Below are 24,059 nucleotides of genomic sequence, written 5' to 3'. Positions count from 1 at the left end.
TTAAGACAACAGGAAAATAATTTTATATTAGTCCTCTTATACGCCCTAGTAATAACGGTTACCGGTCAATAAAATCAAGCTTGCGTCCCTTGGGATATATTATGTTCTTTCATGCATCATGTTGGTATGTGTGCTGGCTACATGAGTATTGCCAACTGCAGTTGCACCTATGAGTGTGGTATGGATGCAATCYGTTTGTATGTGAGCATGTGCAACAAAGCATTGATGGCTTACTAAATATAAAGCCATCAAGTCTACGCTGGAAAAATAGCTGGAAGCGTAAAAGACTGGCCAAGGGCGTGCGTGTTGCACGTTGCGTGTATATGCATACGTACGTGCGTGCGCTGCTAGTCACGCTGCCRTGCATACGCAACAATAACAAATAGTAAATGCTTGTGACAAAAATAACTACAGCACAGACGTCATCAACTGCAAACGCACAAAGCTACACAGACGCAGCTGTACGTGTGTATGTGTGAGTATGAGTGCGCGTAATGCATTTGCTTTTCATTTCTTCTGTTGATTTTGCTTTTGTTTTTTTTTTTCATTTGTGTTAGGTTTGCATTTTTCGCGCCAACGCAAGACATTTTGCGACTAGTGAACGGCCAAGCCAACCGGTCCAAAGGCCGGCCGGTTGCTTGGCTGGCTGACTAGTTTTGGCTGAATGACCGCAGATACGGCGACGACGGCAGCTGCTGTGCCGACCATTGCTTGCTGCCAATCAGCCAACCAAGCAACCAAGCAACCAACCATCCAAGCCAGTCAGCTAGCCGGCAAAACGGTCAACTAGTCAGTCAGACAGCCGGCTGGCAGTCATCAGGCAATGCGCCACTCGCATTCGATTCTGATAATGAAGCTGAAATGCACACTTTTACATTTCCTCGTAAACAATTAACGACCTACTGCGACGGTCAGCCGAGCGGGCGGACGTGTATGCATACTGYCGACTGGCCGGTCGTTCGGTTGTAATGTCCATAAGTTGCGGCAAGACGACGATAACGTGCTGGCCAAGCAGCTTTCTTGGAATATACCGAAAATTATTGCATTAATGCAAAGCGTAGTGCAGCAACACGCTTGGCTGGTATTGCCCGAGTGCACACAAGCGTACGCACAMGCAGGTAGAGTCGTCAACAAACACCAACGCATTTGAGCACGCGCCAATGGTCATTCGTAGGCCAACCAGTTGAGCAGACAAACATTGGTTGGTTGGCCACAGCCAGCTAGTTGGCTGACTGGCTGGCTAGTCACACATGTGTGTGTGTGTGTGTGTGTGTCTATGTTCGGTTGTGTATGCAGCAGTCAGCCCACATGCGTCTGGACTTACCTGTATCGCCTCCCTTCCTACGCGCTCGCGGTTCCGTCCGCCGCGGCTAAGCATGTCCGTTTTCTGTCTGTTGTCTGTTCGCCTCCTCATTTCGCTTGCATTGCGAACGCTTGGTTTATGGCATTCCAAAAATGCTGCCGGCCGCCAATGAGCGCACTTTTGCCTCACGTTGTTGCTATTTTTAACTCGGCTGTTTCAAGCGCATGCATACCAGCGTGCACAAACTCTCATACATACAGACGAGCATGTGTACGCCTATACCGCATGCATACTTGTTATGATTCAGACTTTGGATTTTCGATTTTCTTTTTCGATGTGCTTTTTTTTTTTGTTTTTGTTTTAGACATTTTACTGCTTTCGCGTTTCTTTCACTRGCTCCGCGCGGCTGCCACCGTCAAATTGCATTCGCAATGCCAACYTGTGGTATTTGTTTAATAACAGATACGTGTGTATGTGCTTAAATATGTATGTGTATAAGTATTTACAAATATTTCATTCCAGCATTTTCCGAATCGCGTTTATCGGTCAATTAAGTTGCTGGAAAAAATTAAATTTCCTTATTGTTAAATTTGTTGGTATCGTGTTTGAATCAAAAAAAAAATATTCCGGTAATTTATGAAACCTTCCCGATATTTATTGGTCTGGTACGACCGCCAAATTTACTCATTGCACGATGCAGCTACCAGCTCGGCCATCGAATAAAAGCCGTTTAGAAAATCGTCCTAGCTCTGGAGTAGTCAAACTCTTAACGGTTTGATATAAGACTGAAAACTTTTGTTTCTTATCTAGATATTTTCAAGTGATTCTAGTTATTTAGGTCCAAAATAAATGCAAAAATATTTAAATTAAGCTAATTTCTTAATGCCACTCTCATATAAGCCCCATCTCTAGGACAGTAGATTTTCACAAGTTTAGCTTCAGGCRAATATATCACCAGACAAAGTGTTCGTCATGCACAGAAGCAGAAAGCATGATAACCACTTAGTGCCATCGCTTTCCTATAAGGTAAATGCAAAAGCACCTCCGAACCAAGCGCTTGAAGCTTTTAGCGCGACATTATCGGTGTGTGTGGCCTGGCGTTGTTCCCATGGAACGCAATTCGTCTCCCATTGGCCTTAACTGGCAGCTTCTGTATGATTTCTCCCTTTAGCCTATACAATTGCTGACAGTATTGGTCTGAAATAACAGTTTGGTCGAAGAACAGCTTATAGTAGATGAGTCTCTTGTCTCCATTCCGATTTGGCCACCGTTTGCGCTGGATTCCGCGAACGGACCGCGACCGTTTTCGCTAGACGTTGTGATAAGTGATSCCTTTTTTATCATCAGTAATAGATCAAGTTTGTTATGAGTCATCTGCGAATGCCTTATTTAATCGATATTTTTGACTACTGGCCTCCCAAAGCGTGGTGCATATTCGACATCAGATTGATAGGAAATTGATGAAAKCAAAATTCTTATTTATTAGAAATATTACATTTTACAGTTTTAGTCACCTGGGTTTCMTTTTCGTCTTTATCAAAAAATGTATGGTGTATTTTTCCTTTTCTGGTGTCCTTCTTTCACACGTTTCATCTTCAGTTCTTGTTATTTGCCACACGGAACTGTCATTCGGCTCGCCAGCACGCCATTCTGGCCTATTCCTCATTCATTCYTCTGTTTTCGCTGCGTTGTCACTCTTTCCTTCTTAGCTCTTTCAAAACTATAGCACACCACGCTCTCATGCTATCCCATACTAGTTTCGATTCAGTCATCAACCGCACTATGTTATCCGGTGTCTCTCTCGGTCCATAGTCAATTTCTCTAGATCGGCTCTCTCCTTTTCATGTCGCTGGCAGGAAATACTCTTTAAAGCACCTATGCCCGTCAAAAACAGGCTTAAATCTGTTTCTCCATGCTTGTTATCTAACCATGCTTGTAGAATTTTAATTAGTGTGTGGCTCTCTTCCCCTTTGTAGTTACATGCCATCGTTTTTTGCCATGCATTGAGGCTTCTTTGCCTGTCATGTCTCCGCTCCTCCACTATTAAACGCCTGCACAGTATTGTAGACCCCTCGCATACTCTTTTGAGTTCCATGGCCATTATCTCTAGATAATTGATGTCCACTATAACTTCAACCGCTTCATGGGATATCGTGCGAAATGCGCATGTAACCCCAATGACACTGAGTCGCTTTGTAAATTTCGCTCYGTTTTTGGGATAGATGATCCACATATGGGCTCAGCGTACATCGGAATTGTTTGGTTCACCTTGGCCAATAGCGCTCGCCGTTTTGGATTTGGTCCACCAATATTGGTCATTATTCTTGCTACAGCGGCTGTTACACAAGCTGCTTTCTCACATACCTTTTTCTAGGTACTTGTTGATGTTTAGTCTGATGCCTTTAAGTTTGTTTCTGCTTGTGATCGGCACATCTTCAGCTTTCTGCCGAGCGAGTTGGAGATTTGTTGCGGTGAGTCATTCTTTGATCGTTGTCGCCGCGTGATTGCAGCGGTTCTAAAGTTGTTCTTTTACCACTATAGTTAGTGGTAATCGCGTACTCGGTGATTTGTACCTGTAGTTGGTACAATACGTTCCATAGCAATGGGCCAAGTACAGAACCTTGTGGCACTCCGACCGTTACCGCATACTTTCTTTGTCCATCATCCGTATCATACAGTATGTTAAATTTTATAAAACTAAGCTTGCTTGCAGTCGMACAATATTTATAAATTTTACTTTTGTTTTCTTTCCAGTGAATATCATGAGACAACCACTTTGAAGCACCAGCGCTTCGGCGCAGTTCAAACTAACAGAGACTCTCTACTCCAACTCCAACACACGAAAATCGCATAAATTAAGGATCAGTGAAAATGTGCGAAATCGCGGCGTTTACAAAATCCGTTAAGAATACAACAAATACAACGCACACACTAACATTTCTCAAATCCAATTACAAATACAAACGCAGAGKGCACACAAGCATGACGCATACGCACGCAACGCCAAGACCGCGCCAACCACGGCGTCGCGCTGCCATTGCGGGGGCAGAGGACCGCTGCGYTAATGCCAAAAATACATTAAATAATGCAATTAATCAAATAATCAACACTAAACGTATTACATGTGAAATTAAATTAATATTTAAATTATTTATTTTTTGCGTCGGCCATTTACTGAYGCACACACCTTRCCATGAGCGCGACGACGACCGACGCCCGAGTGACAGCGTGGCGCTAACGCAGCGACGACAAGTCGTCGGCGGACGCTTTGATGACACGAGCCATCAACGGCGAAATTATGATAAAGTGTCGAGCAGGCGATGCCAAATCGCGCAGCGTCTCCATCAATGGAGGCAAAGACAGATGCGTCAACACGCCAACAACAGCCAAACTCGGCTAGCGCCGCGTCAGCAACAACAACAGCAWTGTTTATATGTGAGCGGCTTGGCGTGTAATCAAAGCAGTCGTCGCTGCAGTGACAGCAATTGGCAAGATTTATCGCCGGTGGTCGCGCGGCTGTCAACAAAAGCAACGGCAACAACAGCAATGCTGCAACGGTGGCACACAACGTCGGCMAGTGCCGGGAATGGACGCCTTAATGTGCTCTCAACACTGGCGGCAATATTATTTATGGCATTGGCATTCAATGCGACGCCTCTAGTTGATGGTGAGTAATCAATGTTGATATTGTTGTTGTGTGAGAATGCATGTAATTGGCATGTTAGCGCGTACGCGCCTGCTTGCATGTGTGTGTGTGTGTGTGTGTGTGTGACGTTACATCTTAATGAGTGACATTGATGTCCTAACTGATTCCCAGCCGTCATGTCATTTAGACAAATGTAGACAAATGCCTTAACGAGTCCACAGCAAAATGGTTATTTGATGTAGAGGTGTGAAAACGATATTAGACCGGGTAAGGAAGGGTTAACTACGAATGGAGACGCGTATTTTATTGACTATTCAATTCAAGTAAATTAGTTCGTTTTACAAGGAATAAACGTCGGTCGGGTATAAGCGATTATGAGCGTGAGTATTTCCCGAAGAGTCATGGGTTCAAATTCGTCCGAAGATACTCAGAATTTTTGTTTTGTCTTTGCAGTATGCGGGAAGTCCCGAGGGAAGTAGTGTCAATTCGCTGATTTCCATTTCTATTACTTATAATGAGAGATTCTATAAGCATTATAATGATGCACAGGCTATACTCTTCTGAGCTTGTAGTGTCCTGCACGTATTGGTCAGCTTACGAATGCCGAAWTATTTTTATAAGAAGTGTATGCCCGCAATAATTTCCGAATATTATCATTACTTGAYGATGTCCACTAACATAAACGACTTCTGCAATTTTATATATGTATGTTCTCTGTTGGGATTCGCACGTACAACACAAGTTAGCTTGGGTTAGGTTCGTTGCCTGATCGTCAAGATCGTCGCATTTGGGAATCGCACTACTATATGTGAAATCATAAAAGTAGAACTCGTATATCTGATCTAATAAATCAGCAAACCGCATTAAGCGTTAGGCGCTTACGCGTTTAATTTCTATTTGCATCCCCTCAGTGAGATGTCTAAAATTTTGAGCTCCCAAGTATTTAAGCTTTGATTTCGCGAACGTAGAAAAACAGAACACACACCATTCCAATTCCATTGATAGCTGGGCTAAAGCTCATCAGCTTTGCAATTACCAATGATTCCGCTTTTTCCTGGCACCCCCACTAGTATCATCACAAAGTTACTCAATGYMATTCATAACGAGATTAGGSATTCCTTAACCAGCCTTGAATGCACAGTGCTTTCAGATTGGTTATTCTCTCTGAAGAAAGCTGCACTTGGGAACAGAAGATCTATCGCTACCATAATGATAGAAATATATTCGTCATATATTTCGTAAAACTCATTGTTCCCTCGACTGTGGTATTCACCGTTGCCAATGTGCAATGGACCACAAATCGAAAAGTCGTAACGCCGACTCATAAGATATTGGGAATTACGAGCGACTTGTTGAGTTTGGTCTTTGTTCGTCGAGAGAGGATTTTACTTCACAATTGCCTACTTAGTCTGAAGTAGCATCTGTTGGCAAAAGTTATTCTGCGTTGGAGTTCGTGACTGACATTGCTGTTGTTGTTAACGCTAGTTCCAATATAGACGAAATTATCATCGACTTCGAAGTTATGACTATMAAATGTGCTGTGAGAGCCAAGTTGCGATTGCGACACTGTTTGTTTGAAGACAAGAGATATTTCGTAGATGGTAGAAACCTTAGCTTGAAAAAAAGTAGTCAGGAAGTCTGAAAGTTTACAGAGAGTTCTTGTTATTCTTCATGAAGCTTTGACTTCTTTTCTTCAATGAAGAGCGTTATATAGCCATCGATTCTGGTTCATGGTTCATGCCAAAATGGGAGAATATCGATGTGGATGACTTTGGTTCCAGTAAGAGTAATATGCCATACAATCAACGAAAGTTGAGCGCATTATCTCGCAACGCGGGACCGTCGGTTCCAAGATCGTGCTTTGTTAACACCGCTGAATTAATTTGTGGTTACTCTAAGCAGATAATCCCGAGAATTCGAATATTCGTTGCGTTCCCACATGCGACAAATGTGGTCAAATTGGGCTCGTGGCTAGAATTTATTCGGTTACTTGTCCGAAATCGTTTTTAAAACATACTAGTGGCAAATCCTTTATGCTTAATTTTAGATTGCTCTTGGTCGCGATTCTGTCAAACTAATCTAGATTTGATTAGGTTATATTGGATGGCTGATCGTGAAGATGGGAATTACAATACTATATGCAGTCTTGGTGAAATCGTAAAAATAGAACTTTTAATGATAAAGCCTTATCGTCATCACATTAAATAATAAGATGTCTTAAAAAAAACCCCTTTACAATCTCAATAGCCGCATTATGTTTCCTTTATTTACAAACTTGACACTGATTTCGGCGGCATACAAAAACAACTATCATTACTGCTAGTTCCTTGGCACTAAATCCGAATTCATCAATGATAGCGACTCCTTAGGTAAAAGGTAAAACAYTCATCCGCTCTTAATAGCTGTGGGAAAAAAGAATCATTGAAGAATAGTATCAAATCCAATCATCCAGTCAAAAATTTGTTGATTCCGAGAAATCCAAAACAAACAAATCGCTTACAAAATAAATTTACCTCATAAAAATCGGCAGACATAAACAAATGAATGAGGATAGAAATAGAAATAGCAATAGAAAAGAGGCTTTATGGATAAACGTGTCGATTTGAAGCATAGGCAAATTCCATTTACGGCCAACGCAATCGAAATGTTCCTGAATCGCTTGTTAATAAATTATCAAGCTAATACTTTTGTTTGGCTGTGTGTGTATACAGATTTGTTGCGTATATTTAGCATTTGCATATTTATAGCGTCTACTTCTGCACTCTGTGAGTTTCYGCGAGATGAATGGCAGTCGCGCGTGGGAATTAATGACCGCGCATGCACGCTTGTTTACGCTCGCCAAGCGCCCCGGCGACTTCTTCGACTGCAAAATCCATAAGTGATTTGTTTATTGATATTTATGAATCAATTRGTTGTTGCTTTATTATTGTCTTTATTTTTRKATCTACCKCTTATGAGCACATATCTCACACTTGAATGGAGAGCACGACACTGAATATGACGACATTTGCGCACCGGAAGTACGATTGTTTCCCGAGTAAACGGTTTGTTTGCCACCATATTTTTACACACCCTCAAATTGTTACAAATATATAGTTGATCCAATATTACAATTGTTTTTAACTGCTAAAATGAATCGAKTTACATGAGATAGTATTATTTTCTTTTAGATGACTGGTTTTCAGATGAAAAATCGCATAAAAGTTACACCCATCCTAAACCAAAAAAGTTAAACGCAAATCTAAAAGTGAGATAACTCTCTAATCATAACAGCAGCCTTCAATTTAATGGTAAAGATAGAATAGTAAATGAACAATGAGCATGGCAATGACCACTTTTAGGCGAAATTACATGACTCAGTAACGACTCGACCAATTTCAACATGGTCTTGACATCCAATTTGAAATCGAATTAGAACTATACTTTCTTTTCTATAATATAATATTAAATTCCGTCATAAACGTTGACAGCACAAAGTATGCCACATCTTATCCAAATATGGTCGAACTCGACCCATAGGGATTACGGCGGACTTTATATCTAGTTAATCTGAAAAACATCTCATTGAAATGAAGCAGATTTTTTTTCTGAAAAAATTCGGTCTAGTGCAATAAAAATTGCGCTTGTCGTGAATTTCAACACACACACTCTATGTGAACGATGAGCGAAATCGGACTACAACCGTAGCGTGGTCCCACATAATATAATTTTTAAYTTCATCTGATTCTTTCACATTCRGCGTACAAAKAAAGCACCAATTAATATAACGGAATAAAACTTTGCATGATTAGTTCTTTAAACTATGGCACCTCTGGCCTAAAAATTGTTAAAATCGGATTGTTCAAGTACGGTTAAGTAGTGTAATTTACCATCAACTTTAAACCTGTCAAACATAGTGAACAACTTGGTATTCCAAAAGAGCCAGAATCGCGGAGTCTCAATGAAGAACTAGAATCGACTAGCTCTTCAAGTGATGTTACAGAAACCGCAATGGAAATGACAACCGGTCCTTTATTTTATTTGACCAGGATGTTCACAGTGCCGCATTTAATTTCACAGGGTGAACTAATGACTTAGTTTGAGATCTAAGCCATTCAAAATCCCAGTCCGTACTTGTAGCATCCAAACTAAAACGTTGAAAATKTCTCTAAAGTGATGTATTACTTTTTACAGAAAGAYSTCACAAATTGCTTTCTTCAAGGTGAAGATCTAGAATACTGTTCCGAAGTTAACTTTTTGTTTAACGCACTAGGACAGAAACATGATACACGTGATGGGCATATATTCATTGATTCCTCTAAACTTAGTTTAAAGGTATTGATTCATAACGGTAACAGATATCCATCTGTGCCCTTAGCTCATGTGGTTTATATGAAGTAATCATGTGGGAATATGAGAGTTCTTTTCGAGCACATCCGTTATCATGAGTATGGTTGGGCAATATGTGGAGACCTCCAAGTAATAGGCTTTCATCTTGAAGTGCAACTAGGATATACATACGAAATATTGTTGCTTCTTTTGCGAATAGGATAGTCAGACACTCCTCCGCGACAAAAAAAAAAAAAAAAAAGAAAACATTACCAGTGAACCCAAAACGGTATTACTACCACCTGTGCATATTAAATTGGATTTAATGAAGGAATTTTGTTAAGGCAATGGACAGCAATGGAAGAGGCTTCTGCACGCAATATATTCTATATAGTGGTTTCTGACTACCCATCTTTCGTTAAACTGTTTGGGTTGGTCAATATCGGTGCTCTTTTAGTGAAAGGAAAAAATATGTTTTTAAAGCTTAATATGAATGAAATTAGTTTAAACCTCGGTACAAAMCTCATATTCTTAATATAATAAATTCTGATCCTCTGGTTGATATTTTGCATATCATCTCGAAATACTAAATTAAACCTCTTCTATGGGCTTTTTGTCATATATGTCTTAATTAAGGTTGTCTTTAAGCTAATCTTCGTTGAAAGGATGTGAAATATAGTTATTACATTAATTTAGCCTGTGATCTATAATACAAGTTGATAAGGTACAAATTTTATTGTAACACATACACGGTTTCGTCGAACAATAAATATTRAGCACTTTCGCAAGATTTTTAAAATCAATTGTCAACASCTGAAGGTATTTTWGCAGCTTTGATCCTGACAAGTTGCAAGAGTATGAAATGTTCTGTTGCACCCGACCTTAACCCTGATATACTTGTTATTTTTCTTATTCTCTTGTCATTCCTTGGCTTAAGCTCCTAATACTATATCGTTCTTATTCCTCCTTACAGCCGGCGCCTGCTGGCGTTCRTCACAAAGTAATGGCAAATGCAGCGAGATTTACTTGAGGAACAGCACCAAAGCCGAGTGTTGCCGCTATCCGGAACTTTTCTATACGGATCGTGATGTCACCGATGTAGAGTTCTTCTTCACRACAACCGTTGGTGATGGCATGACWTGCTCACCTTGTGCGCGTAAGTAACTAAGCTCTATAAGAGTTTTTCTCAGAGTATTATCCTACTTAGGTCTACACATATTCGTTTTATTATATTATTCTATAACTATGCAAAAACTGTATCCCTTTTTTAYCGTTTCCTACAAACGTAGTTAGTTGCAAGAGCATGCAATGCAGTTGGAATAAGAAGTGTGTCAAGCGCAAGGGCCGTCCGAAATGTGTCTGCGCACCGGAGTGTGGAGCGGCCAAGCGACACAAGCAACGGGGCCAAGCGAAGATTTATCGTGGACACGAACCACATAACGAGCAGTTGCGAATGAATAGGCATATCATCGCTGGCGCATTCGATGCCGGTGCTGGGGGTGAAGAAGCCGTTGAAGGCGACAACGCTGCGGCATTCTTCAACGAAGGCAAGTCGCCGCGCGACATACGTAGTTTAAGTAGCGAAATTACAAATGTTAATTTAGGTGTTGAACACCAAATGCAAATGCAAATACAAAATCAAAATCAAAATCAAAACCAAAGAAAACTGATTATAATGCAAAGTCAAAGCCAACAGAAGCCTCAGTTAAGTAGACGTGTAGAGAAACCGGGAAGACTTTTAATAACGGCCARTGTCGAACATGACACAGAGAAACCCGTCCAGCAGCGTATACAGATTATTAGTAATGTAAGAATGAATAACCGAAAACATCACAACCACTTTAGTCGCGACGCTTTCGATGATGAATTCAACGACAAAGAGAATGATGACGAAACTAACGAAGACGACAACGACGAGGACAACGATGATGATGATGATGACGATGCTTTTGCTGTTGCGAAAAATGACGACGATGATGATTGGTTGGGTGACGTCGTTGGCGCAGAATCGACGGGCAATCATCGGCGTAGTAGCGATGATTCAACAAGAACACCACCGTTGGAGTCACGAAGAACCTACCATTTGCTGTCTAGACATAAGGCAAATAAAAATTCAAATCACAACAAGAAACGAAGACAACATGAAAATGAAATGGAGCTCAGCAAGCGYCAGCAGGAGAATAGCAACAACAACAATTTCGCCATAATAAAACGTTTTCAACCGGCAGCAGCAACCAGCGCATCAAATGCCAGACGGGTCGAGAACGCTCCAGATCACGAGGAGGTGTTGCCGCCAGCAGGCGATACGGTGAATGTTAATAGCGCCAGCAACGGCAACGGCAACGGCAACGACAACAGCAATAACAACCACAACGGCAATAAAGGCAAAGGTAAGCACAATATTGACGGCGGCAGACAACGTGAACGTCATCACCATCAGCAACGTAAACGCAAACATCAGAAGCAACAACAACAACAACAACAACAGCAACTACAACAACAACATCAGACTAGCCATCAGCACAATCACCGCTCACATAAAAAGCACAAGAAGCTAAAGGATCACAATGCTAACAACAATGACAACAATGTGCGCACGCGCACCTCGTCTGCAACATCCTCGTTGGCCGCGCACAGCGATAACATACCGATGGTAACGGCGGCAGCAACAACAACAAYAACATCAACACAAACGCCCATAGTATCMACAACAATGGAGTGGCAGACAACAGCTGCTACCACTCCCGTAAATTCCATGTCGCCATCTGATGATCGTCGTTTATTAAATCACGGAAGTCATATTGCAAAATCATCGCCGTCGTCGGCAGTGAAAAAGCAAAAAATCGGCGCATCGTCTGAGGCGTTTTTCGGTGCTRATGCTGTTGCTGCCGGCGATGGAGGTGTTGCCGCTGACGTTGGCAAATCATCTCTTAATTCAGATGACTCGACACTACTTGATGGCATATACGATGATTTCAATGTCTACGGATTCCCGAATCGCCAATTTGAAGTAGCGGTGAGTTTCACGTGAATCTTTACWTCTCCTTTTCCTCTTATTATTTTTGTATTTGGTTCTCTAATGGATTTTTAGTTGCGGCTACAATGTTGTAGTTCCTTGCTTAATTTCGTTAACTCCGTAAGTTTGTATTTTAATTGCACTGTGATAAGTGGCGTCGATTAAAAAGAGTGTTCTTTTGAAAGATGCCAGCATTAAAAATCTTTGCTTTGGTAAAATGGCTGTGCCTTTATCTCGATCTATATGATTTTACCACTTCCAGCCAAAATTTAAAAGTATCGATAGAGCTTTTTGCGTCCTAGTCAATTGTTCAATCGTTTCTGATCAAGACCATCGAGAGGAAYTTAATTATATGGGGGATCCACTAGGCGGTTTGGTTACGAAAACCCTCTCCAAAATCGGAAACTTTAAATCAAATTCGGAAGAATTTACGAAATAACAGCAATATACAAAATATGTTGGATGGCAAATACCCTCCCCCCAGAAAAAAAATCTGAATCCGCTACTACCCATAGAAATTCTAATGTAACAAACCTTCTAAACCTCCTTTTTTGCTCTTGCAACCAGTTGCTACAGAWTATTATAGTTTTATTCGCCTAACGGGTGTACATATCACGTAAAACTAATCGCCTAGATACAGGTTTATATCAGGTTTATAATCCGAGTGACTGTCTGTCTGTCCGTCCGTCCGTCCGTGCAACCTGTAACTTGAATAAAAATTGAAATATCCAATAATTTGACGCAGGGATCGCAATAGCAAGGGCACCTGCGAATAAAAAATGTTGAAAAAGTGGGCGTGGCTTCACCTTATCTCCTAAACCAGTTAAGCTACAATAACCGATTTTGCAAATCTGGAATATTGCAAGAACTTCTACCAACAGTGTGAAAATGAATGAAATCGGAAGCGCGCAATACATTGARTTTTACCTCCAAYGATGAGCGTGGTACCGCCMWCGGGATWAACCGATTACGACAGAATKTGGTACRTGRYATTCTCCTTATATTYKTATATCACGGTACGAAAATGGACGAAATCGTTGCATGTCAAAAATGGACTGAATCGGACCAATACTTTTTTAACCCCCATAAACCTAATATTATACGTATAATATAAAGATTTTCGAACTTCCAGGTGACTATGTCGGCCAATATGTGAGTTATCTCAACGAAAAAGAGAGAGCGTGTTTTACTCATAATAATGTATCTTTTTTGTCAAAAATAGCTAAAATTGGGCAAAAACTTGACATAGTCCCTATATAGCTAATATCAGGATTTTCGAAATTCCGGCTGACTTTACTCTATATGTTTGGTTTTTAGTATGTGGCATGTTAATAGTAAGTGGTATTGGGGAAAAAGATAAAATCGGGTATAGTATCGACCCGATCCTCCATATACTATACATAATGGTTTTAATTTTTCTATTAAAATTTACGTGTCTCTAAGTGTATGAGTTATATACAGTATACCAGCAATCAAATTGTAAGATGAGTTTTTAATTTATGCTCGCGTTAGAGATAGGCGTAATTTTTTGAAGCTCTCAAATTGAGTTCTTCRACTTTTACTACCTCTGAATTTATTAAGCAAAGAAGTGCGATTATTTCGCCACATTTTCGTGTAACTTCTGGGTATTCAGCAAACTGACATGACCACTTTGAAGCTGAATCGAAGAAAGCTCTGATAGCCATCATGACAGAGGATTTTTCCAAGTGMTATGATGRCTGGGAAATTCGTTGGCATAAGTGTATTGCAGCGGGAAGGRATTATTTTGAAATGAAATGAGATGGAAAAAATACATTTCCAATTTCACAAAATGATTCCACTTTCCTTTCCGCCATAAATCTTTGGCAAATAGCGTCATGAAATAATTAGCCTCGCCGCGTTCGAACATGAGGTTCTCTAAATAAATAATYGTCTTTMAATAAAAAACACAGAAACCTCAAATTTAATGGRGAGGYTAATTATCATTCGAAGGATCAAAGAATGTTTTGAAGATTACCTCATTCAAATATTGGCCGTGTCTCAGATGGTCCATCCGTTGAGTCCAATTTTCGATGACGCGTTCGAGCATTTGGACTGGTAACATTACAATTCCCTGCAGGAAAAAGTCTAGCGTAACACGATCTTGGTAGCCAATGGTCCAGCCCAAAAGGTAAAATTATCTGCTCACCGAAGAGTTCTCTTAAAAAGCGAATGATTGATGCGATGTGTGGGAAATGGCGCCATATAGTTGAAACCCAATGTGGSCGAGATTACGAGCTTCAATTTCATGCATCAAATAGTGGATTACCATGGCGCGATAACGGTCAACATTAACGGTTACGTTCTCACCGACATCCCTTTTGAAGAAATATGTACCGATGATTCGACCGTCCCACAAACCACACCAAGCCGCTATTTTTTCTGGATGAAATGGTAGCTCTTTTCTGGTTGCTCTTCGTCCCAAATGCGGAAATTTTGTTCGTTTACATACCCATTGAGTCAGAAATAGACCTCATCGCTGAAAAAAATTTGGCTTGAAAAAGTCGCATCTTCTTGGAACTTTTAAAGAGCCCATAGATCAAAACGATGTCGTTTGGGAAGAGCGAGCGGCTTCAGTTCTTGCACAAGCTATATTTTGTACGCTTTCAATTTAAAATCTCGACGTAAAATGCGCCTAGTCGTTGGAGCGACGGTCCAAGTTGCTGCGAACAACGCCGAATCGACTTTCCACTTTTTTCTTGTACACTCTCATTTACGGCTGTACTGAAAAATACCTCTACTCTCTTTAGTGTAACCCATGTAAATAWTACGCCTAATAAACCTCATAGTTAGTAATATGACAGCTCCAATTAAAATGAACGTATTTCGAGAGCTTACGAATGATCATTTTCGATTTCATTGAAATACAAAAAAGGATTGAATATTTATTCTAAGTTTATCATTAGTTTTATATGCATCAGTATTACAAAAAATGTATTCTAAATAATTGAATTATTTATAATTTTCGAACATGTTTTCAATAGGTAGAAAATTTCCATGGCCCACATCCGGTTTGCGGCACAGATGGTCGCACTTACAACACGGAATGTCAATTGAAGAAACGCGCCTGCCGCACCAATAATCCAACGCTGGCTGTGGCATATCGCGGTCATTGTCGCAGTGAGTATCATTTTTGGTTATTACAAAACAAGATACTGTTTAATAATTTATCGGAAAAATGTATTCGTACCGAGTTTATACTAATGATTCGATTGAGACTAAGCATCACAGTTTTCCTCGCCTTTATCACCAAAAATTAAACATTTGAAGTTCGCGCATAACAGTTATTACTCAAGGCTAGCGTTATACTCTAATAGAGAGATTTGTTACACGAGTTCCATTGCTCTGGGTATGTCAAACTTTTGACTTTGCTTTATTGGTTTCGAACCCTATCTTGCTAGGAAGARAACCCCGTAATTTCTCTAAGGATGACATTCTGGGTGACTRCTTCCTTTAAAGGATCCAATTGTATTCAACACAGATACGAAATAAGAGTTTGGCCGTAAGCAAGCGGCTCATAGAAGATAGCTCTCTGACTATTATAGCAAACACGTAACAAAACCTTCCAACCGTCAATTCGGACTGGATAAAATCCGGGTTAATTCCGGAAACGTAGAACCGGCAGTCGTAGTAGTCTAGCAACCCACCAGCATGGCTTTCGTTTAGTGCACAGCACCAACACAGATAGTTCATGGCCTCAACAATACAGTCGACTATGCCACCACACGCTGAATGRAAAATACCGTTGAAATGGGTCTATCAACAAGATAACGACCCCAAACATACCAGCAGGTTGACAAAAAATTAGTTTGCTCTAAGTGGAGTTGAGGTTATGGGTTGGCCGGCTCAGTCACCTTAATCCAATTGAGAATCTTTGGGAAGAGGTGAGAGAAGCTATAGGGAAACAGAATCCGTCAAATACGAAGCAATTATGGAGTGCTGTGAAGAAGGCTTGGAAGGCCACTCCTCTCRTGAAATACAAGCGTTTGGTGAACACCATGCCTAGGAGATGCACAGCTGTGTTATCCAACAACGATCATTCGACGAAATATTAATTGTTTAAACTTTAGTTTATATTTTTATAGTGAATTAATTGGTTTTTGATGTAAAATCGTCAATACTGCTATTATTAATCACAGCTGAAATTTTCATTTACAAACTTTTTTATTTCTTTAAAGAAGAACTTTATCTTATTCTTTAAAGAAATTATATGTCTTTTAAGCTTGAATATGAGCAATTTAAATACAATAATAATAACCCATAATAAAAATCAATCACAAGATTTTTTTTGCTTCATTTGAATTCTGGGTTATGGCACTGCCACTATTTCAAAAATAATTGTAGGTATACGCTCTCAGTTAAGGAGCATAATGAACTCTGCTGGGGTATTTTCGCAGTAACCGCCATTCACAATGGAACMATAAACATCTTCACCGTGGACTTTTCACTGAGAGGGCTGCAGTGAATGRCGTACTTGGAGTCAAAYYACTACCCATTGCATACGACGAGCTCGAGTTGTCGACTAAACTCCTACTCATCCAGAATCTGACCCGATATAAAAAATATGCATGCAATGAGTCCTCGCATGACTCTAAGCACCTCTTTGCATGCCTCGATAAACCTATAGACCTGACATCCCTTTCCTCTCACTCTATTTTGAAGCAAAGGATAATTCGTACTACAAAAATGGTATCGAAAAGACGGAGGGTCGCTATAATCGGTGAAGGGAACTGTTTTGAATGACAAAAAAACGAATTTTGTCAAAAATAGTAGGCCGTAGACTTTTTAATTGATCGTTTAATTCTTATTTATTTATCTATATACAATATGTACTTACCACATACATAAATCGTTTACGATCGGCGACGCACGAAGTGTGAGACATGCTTTGGCCATACACTTGACATTAACACTTGATATCGTGCCAAAGCTGCTATGAGTCAAAAGAAAAAAGAGGTTATAACTAAATATCGTCGTTGATTACATAAAAATACAAAAAAGCAACAAAAAATATTTTGTGTGTGTGTGTGTGTGTGCGTTAGTGCCGGTAATCGTTGCCTGCTCGGCTATCTGGCCATGCATTTGCATATGTTTATGCAGCAGGAAGCCATCCGGACGACGGCCAGAGTGCGCTCATATCGGTAATAAAGATAATCCGAGTCGAGTCTGTAATTTTCCGATGGCAAAATACTTGTTGCACTCTGATTGAATCTGAAAGCGATGCAAGGCGTTTCAAGCGCTTGGCAACCGTCTATTTACGATGGCAACAGCAAATGCAAGCTGCATTTAACGCGTGCCTAAAATGCTGCAGCAACAATTTAACAACGCCAATAACAACAGAGCAAGCAACAGTTGGCTAATTTTGCTATTGTTGTTGCTGTTATTATTATTGCCGCCACAACTAATGACGCTGACGCTGACGCTGACTATTGCCACGAGCCATGGCCAAAATAAAACACATCAGCTGCAACATGAACAACAACACCAACAACACTGCTTGTGCACACTGTCGCCAGCTCGACCAATCGACCAACTGGCAACAGAAATCGGCCAAAGATTGCAACAACAAATCGCGTTYGCCACTTGTGGCTTGTCGAACGTCCGTCCGTGGTCGTCGTCCGCTCGTCGCTGGTCSGTCGTCTGCGATGCGTAAAATAATTTCATGAAAAATTATATTGCAATTTTGTTGGTGTCACAGATGGCGCCAAGGCGTTGCCGCTTCGCTGCAATGTTCAATGATAAATTTGACAGTTTATTAGTTGCAAACGAGTGATTCGCTGGTTATACTAGTTGTTCATGTTGCTATTGTTTGTTAACTATTCGCCATCTGCATTCAATTGGCGCTAATGTTGTTGTAATATGATTCAATTTGGTTCGATGGCTGGTTAAGCATGGCAAAACAAATTAAAAGCAAAACCTGTGTGCCTATTTTTAGAACTCACTTTCAAGCGCAATTTRTTGCTGCTGAAACAGCAGTTGGTTGCATATCGCATTCAAATATTTTCGTAAGTCGACCAAACTAACTCAGTTGTTTAGAGCACTTAGAGTTGCTAAAAAATTTTATTTGAGCCCGAAGGCCTGAGAATTTTAGTTGGGTCTGAATTTTACCGTTAGCGTTAGCGTTATTAACCTTGTGAAGGAATGTCTGGACTCCTCGAGACTTGTCACGAAAATTGGSAAGTTAGTGTTGCCCTCGATTGTCTTCGATCGACTGAAAACGARATTAACGGAGCGGCAATTTATGGAGTTTGGATCGTTGAATTCATTCATTGCGTTTTTTGCTTTAAATTCGGTAACAATCGTGGCTCGATGGGATGGTTCATTATCATCGCGTAAAATCGATAAATTATTCTTCCACAATTCGAGACGTTTTCGACAAATATTCTCACGCAAACATCTCAATACGGCCAAATWGAACTCATCTGTTCCTCTGAAATAAATTCATGCTGCACCAAACCACAAAATTCCAAAAAAATAGCATCATCTAGACTTTTCAGCAATTTTTTGGTGTTTTTTTTTTTTGGTTCCAGCTCGTTTTTTCTCTCAATTCCTATACCTTTTACGGCAACTTAAATAAAAAATATTCTACTTTATCTGGATGAGGCGAGCAAGAACGCGTTTCATACTCAAAATATTCACCAAAATCATTCGAACGGACTGGCGAGAATTGACGAGCTTTCTTGTCATTTCTCTAACATGATTTTGAAAAGGTCGAAGGTCGTCCAGAACGAAGCATGTCTTTAACGATCTCTCGACCGTCTTTGAAGGCTTTGTACCACCCCTAGGCTTGTGGTTTTGATAAAACATAATCACCATAMGTCTTTTTCAATATTCGCAACGATTCCGCACACGAAATTTGATGAGAATTACAAAATTTTAGAGAAATTCTTTGTTCGATATTTTTATCTATTGTAAAAATCGCAATGCGCTACTAAGATGTATCGATTCAAGCATCTGCTGTAAGCAAACTGGTTAACAAATCGCGCTGATATTTGATTAGAGTTTTGGTTATAAAGCATGCAAATGCTAGATTCGTATAAAAATACCCGAATATTTTGGAAAACGACGAAAAAATAGAGGTCGCAAAAGAGAAGTTTGACAACCTAGCTGAGGATCTTACATTTACGACACACTCAATTACTGGGGAGAAGAGRTGGGTTTATGAATAYKACGTCGAAACGGCCCAACGATGAACGAATGGCGCTCGCAARAGACGTTGAATAATAAAACTAAAATTAGCCAATCAATGGTTATCTCGTCAAACCGTTATTATTTTCAGTTTATCTATGAGTTCAGTTTATTCTGTATCTATGTATTGTCAGTATAGTCTTAATAAACTATCGAACTAAATATATATTTTGACTTTAAGTTTTAAAATTTGGTCATTTAAAAAAAAAATAAAATTTTCATTTCTATTTCTCAGCTTCGTGCAACGGCGTGAAATGCCTCAACGGTCACACATGTGTTGAAGATCAATACACAATACCCCACTGTATTGCTTGTAAAATTGATTGCCCCGAAGATGATGCGGCCGCCACTGCAGCGTTGCCAATCGACCCATCGCGCGCCGTCTGCGGTGTCGATGGAAAGACATAYCGTAGTGTTTGTGATATAAACCGAATGATTTGCAAAAGTGGTCGGTCCATTGCCGTTGCATATCCGGGACCATGCAGAGGTAARTAGCAAAAATTGATTTTACAATTATTACAAAAGTGGGTATGGATATATTTTTAAAGTTCAACTTGTGATGACATATGGGTATAATGAGATAGGGATGCTTGATATGCGAACCTGTCGATGGTAATACCTGACATTCTTTTACTATTTGGCGAAGTTTGTATTAAAATTATACTTAAAAATTTTTGAATTTCATCTCGGTATCTCGAAGATTTTCAACGAATGAAAACAGTTGCAAAAATAGGGCTGATATTGTTGTTGATGTTGAAGCTGGTTCCAAGATATACGAAATTATGTCCAACATTGAAGTTATGATAGTCAATGGTGACACGCGAGTTAAGTTGCGAATGCGGTAACTGTTTGTTTGATGACAGGAGATATTTCGTCTTGTTCTCGTTCACAAACAGATTTATACCTTTCTGTTTTGCCGAAGCTTTTGGTGTTGCTCAACGTAGTTTTCTGGGAATACTAAGTTCAGACATAGCGGCATAGAGGTAGGTCCTTTTGGTGCTGGAAGAAGGCGGCTTTTAAATCGGCGAGGAGGTGCTGTATGTCGACCCTCTTTTCGCCGATTTTTACAGGGTTTGGTATATGATAAATATTTGGTCTGTAATAGATTTTCCCCGCTTAAGGCACACTGACAAAGTTCAATCAATTTGTTGACGTTGAGCTTCAATTTTTCGCTCACCACGCTCGATAACATCTTATATGCGATATTAAAGAGACTTATCAATTTTTGTGAAGTGGGCGTTCGCCATCTCCACTGCCGTTTAGCRTACTGAAGCAGTATTCCCTCCATAACTTCAATATGCTCTGGACATAAGTCACTAGATCAGGAGTATGCGCCGGTCTTGAAACCTTCTGTTAGTCGAGCATTACCCCTTTTGGCCAGCTGTTCAAACTTATCGAACTCACGTTTTCGGCCTCTGTCTTTTTTATCCGCAAATGCGTCTCGATTCCCTCTTCAACTATCGACATCTTTCCCATCCGGCGTGTGTTGTGGCTGATCGTAACGTTGCGAGGTAAGTAGTCTGTTTTCTCTTCGCTGCGACAAGGCCAAACCAGCTGTTCTTTTGTTTTTCGAAAACTAGAGGTCCCGTTTGCTATAGCTTGAAATGCTTTCCCTTAGTTCCCATTTACCGAATTGCTGATGAGTGCTCTCAGACACTAGCAGTGCAAGTCGAGTAGAAACCGTCCAGCTCTCGGTTGTGATTATAGTTTCTCGACGTCGAATTGTATTTATGTTTTTTGGCGGGAGTGCTTTGCTGCGCAGGAGAGGAAGGACTCGTTTCGTTGCTACAACAAGATGGTTGTCCGTGTTGATATCAGGTCGTATCAGCTTACGAACGTCTAAAACACTGCATACGTGTCTTTCGTCTATAAGAACATAACCGATCTGGTTGGTAGCTTTTCGRTCCCGAGGCAGCTAACTAACTTGATGAATTTTCTTGTGCAGGAATTTAGACAACCATATTTCGAATTCGATCAGCCTGGAGCTATTTAGAGTGGTTTCGCCATGGAAGCTGGATTTTCCATTTGTTGTGCCTTTGCCTTATTTGCTCACCCTAGCATTAAAATCGCCAAAATCCCAATTTACGCATGGTAGCGCAGCGGTTGTCATAAGCGCACTTCAGCCTCTCATAAAAGCCATCTTGAGTCTTGGTTCTTCTCTTTTATCGAGGCAAATCAGTTGTATGTTGAAAAATTTATCTTTGATGCGGATTAAGGCTAGACGCTCATCCACCGGAGTGAATACCAGGGCTCGATGACATCTCACGAAGCCAATACTGAATTTGGGCGCCTTTATGAAGCTGCTGTAGTAAAGACCTACTCGTTTCCACTCTTGTCCCATCCAGCGCATTTCTTGGATGGTAGTAGTGTCTGTCTTTACTTTTATGAGGACATCAACCAGCCGGGTAGCGGCACCTTCCCAAATTAGGAACCGGACATTACCCACAACACTTGCTGTGGTCATCATCAATAGTGGGGAGTTTATACAATTCATTGCAGATCAGGTTCTTTTTGCAAACCTAAATTTGGTTAGCTGCCAAGAAGCAAGTAAATTGCATTTCAAATTCACAATGCAATCACMGAATTATATCATAATCCCTCGTCTTAAATTAAAATATGATAAATAGATTCGCTTTTAGATATGTATGTACACGCATTTCGAACATCATTTGGTGTGGCACATGTAACACAATATTAAACTAATTGAAAAATTCACCACCTCACCGCCGTCAGCACCGTATCCGCAGCCGCAATTGCCACAGCGTAACACGGTAATCACTACTAAACTATTTTTATGCGTGTTCGTATGTGCTCGTTGTTGTTGTTTTTGTTTTTGTTGTTGTTGCAGTTTTTTCAATTACCTGACCAATATTTGCGGCTGCATAGTTAACACAAGACTGACTGCGCCGCCGCACAACGCATTTGCATGCAAAATCGAAAGCACAAAAAAGAATAAACAACAACAACAAGTAGCACCACCGTCATTGTAGCAGTAACACATCGGTAGCAACACACAAATACATACATATGTACGTGACACTCAACCGCATTTTTGCATTTGATTGAGTCTCCAAGTATCTACACACACACACACACACACACACTAATCGAAAGCCAGCAACAATTGCCGATTCGCAGATTGAATTTCCCGTAGTCGGCACAAATTGATTGCCGATGTCGCATTGTCGCCACAATTGCTTGTTAGTGCGTGTTGCTGTTGCTGTTGTTGTTGTCGTTGTTGTTGCTGTTKCCAATGATGCTTGGCGTAGCAGTATGGCATCTGTTTGGGGTGAAAAGCACACAGTACAATGACCACATTAACTAAAATCGTCTATGAGCTGTTGTTGTTGTTGTTGTTCTTGTCGTTGCTACATATTGTTGCAATGCCTGCTGTGGTATGTTGCCGCCGCAACTAAAACCGCCGCTGCTGCGCCATGACGGTTTGTGTTGCAATAACTTTGCTGTCACAATGCTGCTACACAGTGTTGTTGTTGTTGTTGTTGCTCGACAACTACTATCGCTTGGCTGGTTGATTGGTTTGATCCGATGCCATGTGACATGCCGTTCGCCACAATCAACAATCACCGGCACAGCGCTGCGCCGCAATCTACTTAGCGCTAGCCGCGCTCTATTCTACTTTGTTCGCTGCAGCGAGCGTGTGGTGACTTTGTTTGTGGCTTCTGTGCGATTATCTTACTGAATTACAGAATAAATCGTGTTTACAATGTGGCCGGGAATGGAAATTTGTTACTCGGGTTTCACAATTAATTACATTGCAATTGCTCGTTATTGCTTGACAATTTTATTGCCGATCACTTTATAACTCCATATACACACACATGTGTGTGTGTGTGTGTGTATGTGCCGGTGTGTTGCAATATGAAATTATACACTTAGAAGACTTGTGATTGTGAAAAATTACTGGAGGACATCGCTTGATTAGTTGGCATTAGAATCGGCTTGCAAATGCTCAGCTCAATTAGCAGCGTAGTGGCTAGTTGCGCCTCCAGGTTGCTTGCAACCGAAGATTAGCTGGAGGTGGTTGTGTGCTTGTGTTAGAGTGGCAGATTGGGTTTCAGTARCCGCAATCAGTGAAGAAGTTTAGACACCAGCAATCTACAATGTTGTGATGGCATGGCCTGAGAACAGCGGGAAGACGAAGTCGAAGAAAAGTTAAGGAAAAGATTCAATTTGTACTAACCCTGTAACTTAAAATAAGCTCTGCAGATACACTGCACCTATTTTTAAAAGAGACAAACCAGACCCAGCAAGTGAAAGAGAACTTTTTGCTACAATACAGCCATTCAGATACAATGTATAAAKCCATTTCGAAGTTCCTTACTTTTTTAAAGAAAAARCATAGGAACTTCAAATTYAATGGGGAATGTTTATTGTCATTCGAAAGAACATTATTTGTCATTTATTTTTTGAAGRTTATCTCTTTCAAATGTTGGCCGCGGCTACGTCTCAGATGATCCATCCTTCTTCTTCTTCTTGATTGGCGTAGACACCGCTTACGCGATTATAGCCGAGTTAACAACAGCGCGCCAGTCGTTTCTTCTTTTCGCTACGTGGCGCCA

At 40.5% G+C, this 24,059-nt stretch overlaps 1 protein-coding gene across 1 annotated transcript in view; it reads left to right on the top strand.

Moving 5' to 3' along the window:
• The window catches only part of LOC108977999, a 64,678-nt gene that overhangs the window by 24,479 nt on the left and 16,140 nt on the right, over positions 1-24,059 (top strand). Inside the window, exons 2-6 of the mRNA XM_018948030.1 lie at positions 4,058-4,970; positions 10,231-10,413; positions 10,547-12,273; positions 15,276-15,411; positions 19,715-19,966. Of these exons, the coding sequence (XP_018803575.1) occupies positions 4,175-4,970; positions 10,231-10,413; positions 10,547-12,273; positions 15,276-15,411; positions 19,715-19,966 (3,094 nt within the window). The 5' untranslated portion in view covers positions 4,058-4,174. The remainder of the gene's footprint in view (positions 1-4,057; positions 4,971-10,230; positions 10,414-10,546; positions 12,274-15,275; positions 15,412-19,714; positions 19,967-24,059) is intronic.

This window comes from Bactrocera latifrons, unplaced genomic scaffold, assembly GCF_001853355.1.
Source record: "Bactrocera latifrons isolate USDA-ARS-PBARC rearing strain unplaced genomic scaffold, ASM185335v1 scaffold_99, whole genome shotgun sequence".
Classification (NCBI taxonomy): domain Eukaryota; kingdom Metazoa; phylum Arthropoda; class Insecta; order Diptera; family Tephritidae; genus Bactrocera; species Bactrocera latifrons.
Note: the sequence above shows the minus strand (reverse complement) of the source record. Positions and strands in the feature narration are given on the sequence as shown.